We start from the raw sequence: 14,207 nt of genomic DNA, 5'->3' as shown, positions 1-14,207 counted from the left end.
CATTTTGAGCCAGTGGAGAAGAAGGGAGAGCGCGGGAGACACCATTTTTAGCCAGTCTAACCACACCCAGGGATGCCGAACAGTGGCAGTGTCACAGCGTTCGACAATGAAGTCGAAGATTGGGCGACATATGTAGAACGCATAGAAGTGTACTGCAAGGCGAATGAAGTGCCAGATGCCAGGAAAGCACTGGTATTGTTGAATTCCATGGGTGCAAAAACGTATGGCTTACTGCGAAACCTAGTAACCCCAGAGAAGCCAGTGGAAAAGGATTTTGGAAACATAGTGTTAATCCTGGATGACTGTCAAAAATGCTAACTGACGCACAAGAAGTGTTCCAGGAGGGACTCGGAACACTAAAAGGCAGTAAGGGCCATGTGCGATGACAACATTCCACTGCAGCATAAGGTGGACAATTTCCCGTTAGCCTACAGAAATGCGAAACATGCAGTCACCAACCAGACCCCAGCCATGATGTTCTTTAACCAAAGGTTGAGATCTCGTCTGGATTTGCTCAGACCAAATGTACGAAGAGATGTTGAGAATAAGCAATTCCAGCACATCAATGAGAAGCCGACAAGGAGCTTCAATGTAGGGCAACCAGTCTTGGCCCGCGACTACCGAACAGAGAAATGGCAACCAGGAACGATATGCACACGGCAGGGGCCACTAATGTACACAGTGGATGTTGGGGAGAACATTGTGAGACGCCATGTCGACCAGATCCTAGAGTCACAGGAACGAGTCAATCCCATGTCTCGCGTACCTGGTGATGAACCCGACATACAGGTAGCATCTACCCCAGAAACAGTAGCATCGGAAGCTGATGAACCAACCGACAACAGGGGGCCAGAATCGCCTTCGCACCAAGAGCAAGACACTCAGGAAAGGCGCTATCCAGAAAGGATCAGGAAGCCGCCCCAAAGACTGAATTTATAAATGGACTATTTTCAGTTAGTGTTGCATGTTAAAAGTGTTAATTGTTAAATGAATGTTATGGTACTGTTAATCTAAAAGGGGAGGAATTGTAGTGTATGTACCTTTAAGGGGAGAACTACTTTTTACAGCTCCTGTATACTGTAGTACCGGCAGTGACCACACCTGTATATAAACCCTGAGTAGGGATCTGTACTGTTAGTTTTTAGAGTAACCCTCATCCAGTAAACACCTGTTGATTGTTCCTCTGCAGTCTCTGTCTATTTATTGAAGGACACCATACATCAAGATTCACGGATTTAACAGAGCTAACTCTTAAAGCCTTTTGAAGTGCCCTAGCGAGCCATTCAGTTGTGAAGTAATAACTATGAAATTCACTAAGAAAGCCAACCACCATTTTTTTCAGGGCAACTAGGGATAAATGCCAGTGTCACCCACATCTGAGAATAACATTATTTTTAATGTAGTGACTGAGCCAGATTGAAGTTTTCAACCCACGATCCAATATTAAGATTTAAATGTTTTGATCGTGCGGTTAAATTGATGTGGTAAATAGTATGATTTAATTCTAGATGGTGGCAGGCTCCTATTTTAACTCTTAGCCGGCCACAGCTGGATTTCCAGCATTATTCAAAATGGACTTCAACAACACACAGGTTAAAAACATTTTACAGATTTGTCTCTATACCAAGTAATTGAACTAAAATATCACCCTACCTTCACTACTCCTGGTGCAATTCATTCTACTTTTGAGATGGTCCCTGTATGTGAATCCTTCATCCTTGATAAGGAGTTTTTTCAAGATGGCAGAAAACACACTGCAGGGGTGAGGGTGAGAGTGATTATTATCACAGAAAATGTGCAAATTATGGACCATCACTCTTTTATACTAATCCAGCACACGTTAGAAATCAAAATCATTGTGCTTCCTGCATACACTCTTTGTATAAAGTTTAACTATTGAGGACTAAAAAATTCCCAGGGTTCTGCTCCACTGACGTAAATACCTGTCAAGATCAGAGATTCTGAGGTCAGCTAATTTAAGCAATGCCAGCGGAACAAGAGCGGAGATCCTGCCAGCAGAGGGTCAGAATGCTAGGAAAATGTGGTACGGATGCGGACAAATGGTATAACTTAAAGAGCAGCATGCAGTTAAATGGCTGAGCTGGCTCTTAAAAGAGGGGCTGAACCAGCTGGAGCTAAAGAAGGGAAAAGGCGAGCTTCGAATTTTTTCAGAGGCTGATGTGGAAATGCTGCTCATTTAAGAAACCTGCTGGATGGATAGTGTGAGGAAGGTCTGGATCACCTCTGATTAATCTGACTTCCCTTATAACCTCCTGCTACTTATCGTCCTCCAGATAATAGGTCTCGTAAAGTGGGATTTCCATTGGGAAGCCCATAGTGCAGCCCTTAGATCCTAGCTCAGTAATTCTGTTGAGCTAGATTACTTTCCAGGGGTATTGCAGAATGTAGTTGAAGGTGTCCTGAATATACGAGTGAAATTTCTTTTTGCAATACCTCAGTGTCCCAAGATACAGCTAAAAGTCTCCACAAACAGTCTCAGTGAGCAGTGTCCCTTTAACTGAGTACTTCTGCCTTGATGAATGAGTCCTGGCAAACTGTGGTGCACATTCTCAAGGGCGGATGAGAAGTCTGAAGGCCTGTCATTTAGGACGGGTGATGTCATCCTGTCCTAACTGGGAGGCCAGGCGCTTCTTCGACCTCCCCAGAAATTGAGTGGAATTTCTGCTGGGGCTTTTCTCCAGGGGAATCCCGGCATAAATTCCTGGCCCTGCAAAAGTCGCAAATCCTAAATTATGCCCTCCCCCAACCTAGGAATCTTAGGGCCTCAAAATTTATCTCTTTGGCATAAAAAACAGAAAACTCTATCTCTGAAATAAGATACAAAGTGAAAAAAAAGTAAATGTTCTTAACAGCAGTTCAAGCATAATAAGCAAATTAAACCATAGAGACAATGCAACAATATTGTAATACGAAAATCTGTTTAGTGCAAAGTTTTGTTTTCACTGACTCTTTCATAAAAATGTAAAAAGCAGTTTAGTACGATACTTTCACTGAACTTCAGCAAACAGTGGTTCATCAATCAGAATGACACAATAATTACATCACATGATTAAGGGGGTGTCACGTATCTCTGAAGACCAGTTGTATAGCCCCTGGAGAGCACAAAGGTAGGCTAAAGGTCAGTGAAATTCCAAATTTTCACAACAATCAAGGCGTAGTTGTAAATCAAGTAACTTTCTTCAAATAGTGTATAAACAAGGTTTATTGTGCCATGAAAGTAATAGCCCCAAAATATTTAAGAGCAACGCATCATACAAGAAATAATGTCAGTCAGAGCGCTCAGTGGGTTCGTTCCATTATCCATAAGGGCCCTAATTGAAATCAATTTTAAGAAGTCATCGTCACCATTGTGTTTATTTTGTTCACTTTTTAAGGCAACAAAAATGAATGACTGGCTGATTTGTTTGCGCCACCCACCCTCCACCCACTGTGTAGAAGGTACCCAGCATCTGAAACCCTTCTGTTTCATGCAGCCTGAAGATCTGTGCACCTCTGACTGCCAGTTGTTTTTGTGGCATCACTGCGTTTTGACATGTGGTATTTTATTTTTTCACACTCATGTAGTGTGATTGTTACCTGTGTAAGATATCAACGCAGGGAACTGTAAAAATACAATTACAAAAGATCTGACTTAATGAAAAAGTATCTGTTAAATCCTCCTTCATTTGTTTACAAATATATGACAAATGATGCATGACATCCTGGTGTTGACAATAATGCCCAGGTTTTCTCTGTCCCCTGTGCCACCCCCATCCCTCCCACCAAAAAAAATGGTATCCTTTTAACATCCTGAAAATAAAGGACCTATATTTTGGGGGGGAGGGGATGCTTACTGTTAGACTGTAATTAAGTTTATGCATAAAGTAATATTTGCAGATACACAGATATGGGCAGAGTGTTTGCAAAATCCTATTTTATATAGGAATCCTGAAGCTAAGGGGGAAAAAAACAAGTTTGTTAAAATGTGATAAAGTCCTGTTAAATCATTAAGCTCATGATTTAGTATTTTGCGACAGAACATCCGCTATCCAGATCTTTGTCACAGACAGAAAGGCTCAGTCGAGAGAAAATGATCCAGCAAGTTTGGTAAAGCTTTGATGGAAGGTTACTGAGGTAGCAATTTATATTTGCAGACAGATCATGGGGGTCAATTTTAACTTGCTGAAATCGACATTAATGGGGTGTTAACAGTTTCAAAATGTGGTCGATAGACTTACTGTCCCCATTAACCCTGAAGATCAACCCTCTGCTGAAGCGCCAGCCTGCTTCAGGCAGTAGGCCTCTTTTAATATGTAAATCAGAGTCTGATGACGTACATAGGACCCCAGTTGCCATTTTAAGACAGAACTGGTCAGAGTGGCACCATGTGAGAGGGCCGAAGAGGCCCTGGAAAGGTAAGTTGTAAATTACTTTTGTGGGGCCAGGAGGAGTAGGAGTGCTCATCCAGGCCGCATAAAAAGTACTGCAGGCCATTGCCATCATGGGCTCGCCTCCCTCGGCCTCGCCTCCCCCGCCACCCCGTCCCACCCCACAGGTGATGCTGCTGCTGGTGTCCCAACTGGCCAACGTTCCTGTGACTCAAAACCAGCGAGCTGCGTTGGAATGCCTCTTTGGCTTCCAAAGCTGACTGGCTGGATTCAAATGAGGCCCAGGCCTCAAAATCGCGGCGACCTCTTCAGCTCTGGAACAGGTGGCCGGTCACGTGATCTGCTGGTTTGGACGCCTCAAAATGAAAATCTACCCGCACATGTTTCCCAGGATGCCATTTTCAACAAGACTCATAATTAAATAAAGGATGTCACTAATTATAATAATCAGCCTTAAGCGCATCCTGCCTTCTTAGCCTTAAGTGGCTAAGAGGGTACGATGCACACTCTGGGCTGGACATCTCTACAGCTTCCAAACAATAGCACACTATGATCACCAGTGAACGAACAACACTATCACAGTCCAAGCTTGCAATTTTCCCTCCCTGCCATTAGCTAGCCAACTTAACCTTGCATTTTGATAAACTGGCCATAATGCACTGCTCAAAATTTAGCGATAACCCAAGTACAAGCATAAGCCAAGCCTCCTGCCTTTGAACCTGGGGCTCAACCTGGGAAAATTTCTCTACATTAAGGGTGCTACATAAATGCAAGTTTCTTTTGTTGTTGTTAACAGAATGAAGGCACTTGGAGGTCTTCTCTGATAATAGGGAATGCACGCACAGAATTCATCTTTAATATTGACAGTATGAACAGGAGGAATGTACACAAGGAGCTCTTCTCTGCTTTGTTACCATTCCCCTCAAAGGGATAGGTGTCAGCCGCTGTATTTGAAGATTTATTAGACATGGCCAGAGGTGAGTGGTTAAGACTCAGGTGAAGCCAAGTCTTCATCTGAGATATTAGCTGTACCCAAACAGCAGTTAATATACCCCCTTTGTGTGCAATTACATGGCCTGTGCACATCACAAATAAGAAGAAAAATCAGCTGTACTTTGCTTACAGACACATCCCAATGCTTATAAGAATGTGATGAAAATATATTTGTGCATGCATATATTATAGTCCTTTTGTATTTGCTAATATCATAGATCCCTCAAATGTTATGGTACAACAGTTTTAAGTTATTTTTATTTATGGTTTCATTCACACACATCTATCTGAAATACTAACATTGTATATTACACCTAGTTTCAGTATATTTATAATATTATTCCTATGTTCCTAAACATACTTTAGACTAAACAGTGCTTTATTACAGATGATGTGGTATCCAGGAAGTGATGTTATGATTAGGTAAAATGGCGGTGTTTTGGGCTTCTATATTGCTGCTCCAATGCTACTGAGTGACAGGATGCAAGTTCATGCTCCTTAATCCCCATGCACAATCTGTTCCAGGTCTCGGGTCACACAGTCAAATGGAGGTACAGAGCATAGGTGAGAGTGAAAAGTCACTCCAAAGAGGTCAACCCAGACCACTTCCTTGCCGTCAGATTAAGAGTAGCATTTTCAACGGTTTGGGAACAAATCACCTACCCACAGCACAGGGAGACCAAGGAGTGCTTAGCCAGGGATGATTCACAAAATGCCTTTACTTCTACTGACAGCTGATGCTAGTTGTCCCTGTTGATTCTAAGAGCTATAGTTCAATTTCCATTGTTCGTTTGAAATCAGTGAATTATAAAATGATACAGCACAGAAGGAGGCCATTTGGCTCATCGTGTCTGTGCCAACTCTTTGAAAGAGCTATCCAAATAGTCCAGCTCCTCTGCTCTTTCCCCACAGCCCTGCAAATTTTTCCTTTCCAAGTATTTATCCAATTTCCTCTTGAAAGTTCTTTTTAAATCTGCTTCCACTACCCTTTCAGCAGTGCATTCCAGATCATAACAACACACTGCGTAAAAATGTTTCCCCTCATGTCGCCTCTGGTTCTTTTACCAATTACCTTAAGTCTGTGTCCTCTGGTTACTGACCCGTCTGTCACTGGAAATTATTTCGCCTTATTTACTCTATCAAAACCCTTCAAGATTTTGAACTCCTCTATCAAATCTCCCAGTTTCTCTAGCCTTTCCATGTAACTGAAGTCCCTCATTCCTGGTACCATGCTAGTAAATCTCCTCTGCATCCTTCCTAAAGTGTGGTGCCCAGAATTGGACACAATACTCCAGCTGGGGCCTAATCAGTGTTTTATAAAGGTTTAGCATAACTTTCTTGCTTTTGTACTCTATGCCTCTATTTATAAAGCCAAGGATCCCGTATGCTTTTTTAACAGCCTTCTCAACTTGTCCTGTCACCTTCAAAGACTTGTGTACATAAACCCCCAGGATTCTCTGTTCCTGCACCCCCTTTAAAATTGTACTATTTAGTTTATACATCCTCTCCTTATTCTTCCCACCAAAATGTATCACTTCATACTTCTCTGAGTTAAATTTAATCTCCCATGAGTCTGCCCATTTCACCAATGTCCTCCTGAAGTTTGTTACTATCCTCCCCACTGTTTACTATACTTCTGAATTTTGTGTCATCTGCAAACTTTGAAATTATGCCCTGTATACCCAGGTCCAGGTCACATTGGCTCCAATATGTACTCGGGGCCCTGAAGAGAGTGGATGGTGGGATGAATTCCAGACAGGAAACCCGGGAGTATGGGTTTCACAGACATACTGCAGGATTTAACTACAGGATGTCTTCTAAATTTTTGGCGGTTGGAAAGCAGCCAAGGGGCGAATGTCAGGTAAGTGGCGGGGGAGGGGGGGCGGGGCGGGGGGTGGAGGTCGGAGATCGCGGGAGGAAGGTACAGAGGTAAGCATGTTGGGCCTGGAGAAAGCACTCATGCTCCTTCTGGCCCACAAGTAGTACTGTAAAGGTACTTACCTCATGAATCCAGCCTTCTGGCCTTCCTTTACCTACAATAGAGGCATGCAGCCTCTTTAAAAGATTTCAGTAACTGACCCGGCTCTTGAGAGCGGATTAGATATCTGCAGCCGCCCCTCCACCGCCCCCCGCCCCCCGCCCCCCACCCACCCTCAACCCAATCAGTCTCCCTTAAAACCGGAAGAGGTGTGTAGTGTCCGTGTGTTGATAAAGACACTGAAGACAGGAGTTGGTTCATAGGTGTTTACTAAGCAAAGTCTGGGGGGGGGTTCTAACAGATATACACAATATACAGGCTTATATAGCCCGAGTGGCCATTACCGGCATTACAGCACACCTGGGGCTCTTAAAGGCACATACACTACAATTCCTCCCCTTTTAGTTAACCAGTACATCATATTTTAAGTAATTATTAATTACATGTTATAAGAAAAATAATATACACATTGCTGTAGTTAATTAATTATAAGTCAGTCTCTCAGGAGGCTTCCTGACTCGGTCCGGATAACGCCTCGGGGGTGTAGTAGTTTCTGATGGTGTAGTAGGTTCTTTTGGCAAGGCTGATTCGGCTTGAATGCCAGTGTCGGGTTCATCGGGTTCCAGTATCACCGGATCGGAGGTAGATATGGGTATCTCTACTTCATCGTTAGATGTATAGAGTTGTGGTGTAGGTTGTCCCTTTTCGGATGACTTTATGATTTGGTCAGCATGGCACCTTATTATGCTTTCTCCGATGTCCACGGTATACATCAGTGGTCCTAGTCGTGTGCAGATAGTTCCAGGCTGCCATTTCTCGGTACGGTAGTCCCGGGCCAAAACTTGTTGACCTATCTGGAAGGTTCTAGTTGGCCTTTCATTCATGCCTTGAAACTGCCGGTTCTCCACGTCCCTTCTGATGTTGGGCTTGACCAAATCCAGCCGGCATCTTAGGTTTCTATTGAAGAACATCATGGCGGGAGTTTGGTTGGTAACCATATGTGTTGCATTCCTGTATGCGAATAAGAAGTTAACCACCTTGTGCTGAAGTTTTATGTCTTCATTACCCATGGCCTTTATGGCCTTCTTGAAGGTCTGGACAAACCTTTCAGCCAATCCATTGGTGGCGGGATGGTATGGGGCGGACGTGTAGTGCTTAACCCCATTGTTTTTTAAGAACTTCCTGAATTCTTCGGACACAAATTGCGGTCCATTATCAGAACATATCTGTTCCGGCAGCCCATTCCTGGCAAATATGGTCCTTAATACTGTGATGGTTTTTTCCGTGGTGGTGGAGGACATCTTTATTACCTCCGGCCACTTGGAGTGTGCATCAACCGCGATTAAGAACATTGAGTCCATAAATGGACCAGCAAAGTCGATGTGCACCCTTTGCCAGGGAGATGAGGGCCACTCCCATGGATGTAGAGGGGCTTGTGGTGGAGCGTTTTGGACCTTCTGGCATCCTAGGCAGCTCTTGGTCATTTCTTCAATGTCTCCATCGATACCTGGCCACCATACAAACGCCCTAGCTAGGTTCTTCATTTTCACTCCACCCAGATGCCCCTCGTGAAGCTCCTTTAGCACTTTATCCTGGAGTTTGGGTGGAATCACCACTCTGGATCCACACATCAAGGTTCCTCGGCGCACTGACAGCTGTTCTCTTCTTTGCGAGAATGCTGGCAACAGTGGTTCGCCATGTGCTGGCCATCCCTTCACTGTTAAATCGTAGACCCGTGAGAGAGTCGGGTCATTTCTCGTCTCCCTTTCAATGGCAGAATTTGTTACTGGTAGACATTCCACTATGGTAGAGTGGAACATCTCTACTGGGTCTACTGTAGGTGCCTCTTCTACCGTTGGCAACGGTAGGCGCGATAAACCGTCAGCATTCCCATGCTGTTTTGATCCTTTGTATTCAATGTTGTATTGGTGTGCCCCTAGAAAAAGGGACCACCTCTGTAGCCTTTGCGCTGTCATAATGGGAACACCCTTTTTAGGGTTGAATATGGAGATGAGGGGTTGATGGTCAGTCAACAAGGTAAATTTTTGATGAATAATGATAAATCTGAAGAACAGAGAAAAATTCGCATCTGTGGAGACTTCAAGGTGACTGTAAACCCGATCCTTCACACAGTACAGTATCCATAGAAGATATTTTCGCCTCACTATCCGGAGGGAAACGTTTCACCAAAATTGACTTGGCACAGGCATATCTGCAGATGGAGGTTGAGGAGGCCTCTAAAAAGTATCTCACGATAAACACACACAAAGGCCTGTACCAGTACAATCGACTGGTTTTTGGAGTAGCATCAGCTCCAGCTATCTGGCAAAGAGCTATGGAGCAAGTCCTGCAAGGGATTCCGGGGACTCAATGCTACCTAGACGACATCCTTGTAACAGGAGAAAACGACAACGAGCACCTTGCCAATTTGGAGCAGGTGCTCACTAGGCTGAAAGAACGGGGCCTACGAGCAAATCGCCCCAAGTGCGAATTTTTCCAAAATCAGATATCATATTGTGCAAGTTGGAGGCGGGTTGGGGTTGGGTTTGAGATTTTTTTAATTTTTACTTTCCACCCGACCCAAACCCACCTGTACTTGGGGGTTAAAATGTCCCCCTTTGTATCTCAAGTAGATTGCATTTGACTTTTATTCTCTTGCAATATGGCAAAATGTATTAGGTGAAATATATAAAATATTTGTATATGTGTACACATGTTCTATAAATTTTGCTTGCATATTTTTAAAAATTACAGGATTACTTTATTTAAATCTACTAGATCATAGAAGCATAAAATCCTACAGCACAGAGGAACATAAGAACATAAGAAATAGGAGCAGGAGTAGGCCATTTGGCCCCTCGAGCCTATTCTGTCATTCAATAAGATCATGGCTGATCTTCTACCTCAACTCCACTTTCCTGCACTATCCCCATATCCTTTGATTCTCTTAATATCCAAAAATCTATCGATCTCTGTCTTGAATATACTCAATGGCTGAGCCGCCACAGCCCTCTGGAGTAGAGAATTCCAAAAATTCACCACCCTCTGAGTGAAGAAATTTCTTCTCATCTCAGTCCTAAATGGCCGACCCCTTATTCTTAGACTGTGAACCCTGGTTCTAGACTCCCCAGCCAGGGGAAACTTCCCTGCATCTACTCTGTCAAGCCCTGTAATAAATTTGAATGTTTCAATGAGATCACCTCTCATTCTTCTAAACTCTAGAGAATATAGGCCTAGTCTACTCAATCTCTCCTGATAGGACAATCCCCCCATCCCAGGAACCAGTCTGGTGAACCTTTGTTGCACTCCCTCTATGGCAAGTATAACCTTCCTTAGGTAAGGAGACCAAAACTGTACACAATACTCCAGGTGTGGTCTCGCCAGGGCCCTATATAATTGCAGTAAGATGTCTTTACTCTTATACTCAAATCCTCTTGTAATAAAGGCCAACATACCATTTGCTTTTCTAATTATTTGCTGTACCTGCATGTTAATTTTCAGTGATTCGTGTACAAGGTCACTCTGAACACCAACATTTCCCAATTTCTCACCATTTAAAAAATACTCTGCTTTTTTATTTTTCCTACCAAAGGGGATAACTTCACATTTCTCCGCATTATATTCAATTTGCCACGTTCTTGCCCACTCACTTAGCCTGTCTATATCCGCTTGAAGCCTCTTTGCATCCTCCACACAACTTACATTACCACCCAGCTTTGTATCATCAGCAAACTTGGATATATTACATTTGGTCCCCTCATCCAAATCATTGATATAGATTGTGACTAGCTGAGGCCCAAGCACTGATCCTTGCGGTACCCGACTAGTTACAGCCTGTCAACCCGAAAATGACCCGTTTATTCCTACTCTCTGTTTTCTGTCCGTTAACCAATCCTCAATCCATGCTAATATATTACCCCTAATCCCATGAACCCTAATTTTATTTAATAACCTCTTGTGTGACACCTTATCAAATGCTTTCTGAAAATCCAAATACTTCACATCCACTGGTTCCCCCTTATCTATTCTGCTAGTTACAGCCTCAAAAAACTCTAACAGATTCGTCAAATATAATTTCCCTTTCATAAATCCATGTTGACTCTGCCTAATTCTATTATTATTTTCTAAATGCCCTGTTACCACAACCTTAATAATAGATTCTAGCATTTTCCCTACTACAGGAAACTTTGGTTTATCCAGAGGTTATATGTCCAGAATACTCGATCTAACGACAAAAATCAGGAGCCGTTTTATATACGTTTTTTTAGTTCTCGTTGCTTTTTTTCCCAGTCAGGCACTGCAAGGTCTGTAGCTATAGCAACAGCTTCAGCTAGAGATGCTTGCAGCTGCAGCCGACTGTTTAGAAGTGTTTGTTGTCTGATATGGAGATGAAAACCTCCGTATGCTTCAACATTAGTGCGAGTGCGAGTCAGCAGAGAGTGCTGTGAGTTTGGGTAAGTGTGTGAGTTCTTTCATTGTTATTTCTCTTTAAATCATTCTTGATAAGATTACTTAAGCAGTTTAAGTAAAGGGGAAAAGTTAAATATTTGGGATTCTGTTGGTTTAAGAAGAGTAAAACAAGGTTACACTGCAGTAGGAGTAAATTGGCACAGCAGGCAGTGGAAACCAGTTTTCTAACCAATCAGCAGAGGTGACTCATTTGGCTGTAAACAAACAAACAGTATAAAAAGACCAGGCTAGTGCGAGCAAGCACTGAGTGCGAGTCAGCAGAGAGTGCTGTGAGTTTGGGTAAGTGTGTGAGTTAGGGTAAGTGGGGTGTTAGGTGCTCTTTTCAAACTTTAACTCTGTGGGTTGTAGTTAATAAGGCCTTTCTGGTGCAGAGTGATTGTTGGTAAACCATTTAACTGGTGTAATTAGAGGGATTGATTTAAATTAAATCCAATTAATTAAAGGGGATACCAGCATCTATAATCGGGCAGAGGGTGTCCATAACTAACAATAAAAAATTTAATTAATTACATAGAATGGAGCAGGTGATGTGTTACTGTTGCGAGATGTGGGAGCCGGTGAACCCCATTGAGGCTCACGGTGATTACGTCTGTGACAAGTGTCTGCTGCTACATGAACTCCAGCTCCATGTTGATGAGCTGGAGTCTGAGCTTCAGACACTGCAACACATCAGGGAGGGGGAGAAGTACCTGGACTCTGTGTATCAGGAGGTGGTCACACCTATGAAGTTAATTAATTCAGATGTAGCCCATGGTCAGGGACAGGACGGTGTGACTATGAGTGAGGCAGGTACGGGGATCCAGGAGGTAGAGCTGGAGGAGCCGCAGCCCTTGCTGTTGGCCAGCAGGTTCGAGGTTTTTACTCCCTGTGGGGACGGGAGCAGGGACTGCAGGGAGGATGAGCAACCTGGCCACAGCACCGTGGAACGGGGGGCCATTCAAGAGGGGGGAGTAACTAGAAATGTTGTAGTGGTAGGGGATAGTATTATTAGGGGGATAGATAGAGTTCTCTGCAGCCAAGAGCGAGAGTCCCGAAGGCTGTCTTGCCTACCCGGTGCTAGGTTTAAGGACATCTCCTCTGGGCTGGAAAGAAACTTGCAGTGGGAGGGGGTGGATCCAGTTATCGTGGTCCATGTTGGTACAAACGACGTAGATAAGACTAGGAAGCCGGTTCTGTTAAAGGAGTATGAGCAGCTAGGGGCCAAATTAAAAAACAGAACCTCAAGGGCAATAATCTCTGGATTATTACCTGAGCCATGAGCGAATTTGGCTAGGACAAATAAAATTAGAGAGTTAAATGCGTGGCTCAAAGACTGGTGTGGGAGAAATGGGTTTTGCTTCCTGGGACACTGGCACCAGTACTGGGGCAGGAGGGAGCTGTTCCGTTGGGACGGGCTTCACTTGGCCAGTGCTGGGACTAGAGTCCTGGCGGATCATATAACTAGGGCTGTAGAGAGGGCTTTAAACTAACTAGTGGGGGGGAGGTTCCTAGAGAGCAAATAATAAAAATGACAACAGAGAAGGTCATAGACTTAGGTAGCAGTGGGGAAATTAAAAACCAGAGCGTGTCAGGAAGGGGCAGAAGGTATGGAGTAAAAGGTAAAGTAATAAAAAGGGCAAAAGCAGGAACTAAGTGTCACAAAACATATTTGAAAGTTCTCTATCTGAATGCACGTAGCATTCGTAACAAAATAGACGAGTTAATGGCACAAATAACTACATATGGGTATGATCTTGTGGCCATTACAGAAACATGGCTGCAGGGTGACAATGCCTGGGAATTAAACATATCAGGTTATTTAACGATCAGGAAGGACAGGCAGGAAGGAAGGGGAGGTGGGGTGGCTATGTTAATAAAGGAAGGAATCACTGTAATACAGAGAAATGATATTGGGTCAGAAGATCAGGATAATGAAACAGTTTGGGTGGAGGTAAGGAATAATAAGGGGAAAAAAACACTCGTGGGCGTAGTCTATAGGCCTCCGAACAGTTGCAACTATGTTGGACGGAGTATCAATCAGGAAATAGTTGAGGCTTGTAATAAGGGAACATCTATAATTATGGGGGATTTTAACTATCATATTAATTGGACAAGTCAAATTGGGCAGGGCTGCCTTGAGGATGAGTTCATTGAGTGTATTAGGGATGGGTTTCTTGAGCAGTATGTAACTGAACTGACCAGGGGGCAAGCAACCTTAGATCTGGTCCTGTGTAACGAGACAGGATTAATTAAAAATATCCTAGTAAAGGGTCCCCTTGGAATGAGTGACCATAACATGGTTGAATTCCATATTCAATTAGAGGGTGAGAAGGTTGGATCTCAAACAAGCATGCTAAGCTTGAATAAAGGAGACTATGAAGGTATGAGAGCGGAATTGA

The 14,207-nt window shown here is 43.5% G+C and overlaps 1 protein-coding gene and 1 long non-coding RNA gene across 3 annotated transcripts in view; both read right to left on the bottom strand.

Annotated features, from left to right (window-relative positions):
• Nucleotides 1-14,207, bottom strand: part of LOC147116529 (uncharacterized) — a 172,047-nt gene that overhangs the window by 51,750 nt on the left and 106,090 nt on the right. For both annotated transcript variants that reach the window (XR_015078830.1, XR_015078832.1), the window contains one exon: nucleotides 1,654-1,754. This is a non-coding gene — a long non-coding RNA (uncharacterized LOC147116529). The remainder of the gene's footprint in view (nucleotides 1-1,653; nucleotides 1,755-14,207) is intronic.
• Nucleotides 3,487-14,207, bottom strand: part of LOC147116530 (uncharacterized) — a 79,631-nt gene continuing 68,910 nt past the window's right edge. The window contains exon 3 of the mRNA XM_085989554.1: nucleotides 3,487-3,597. Within this exon, the coding sequence (XP_085845680.1) occupies nucleotides 3,487-3,597 (111 nt within the window). The remainder of the gene's footprint in view (nucleotides 3,598-14,207) is intronic.

The sequence above is a fragment of the Somniosus microcephalus genome, chromosome 6, assembly GCF_052327205.1.
Source record: "Somniosus microcephalus isolate GS21.2 chromosome 6, FLI_Smic_1.0, whole genome shotgun sequence".
NCBI lineage: Eukaryota > Metazoa > Chordata > Chondrichthyes > Squaliformes > Somniosidae > Somniosus > Somniosus microcephalus.
This window is presented reverse-complemented; position numbering and strand designations above follow the sequence as displayed.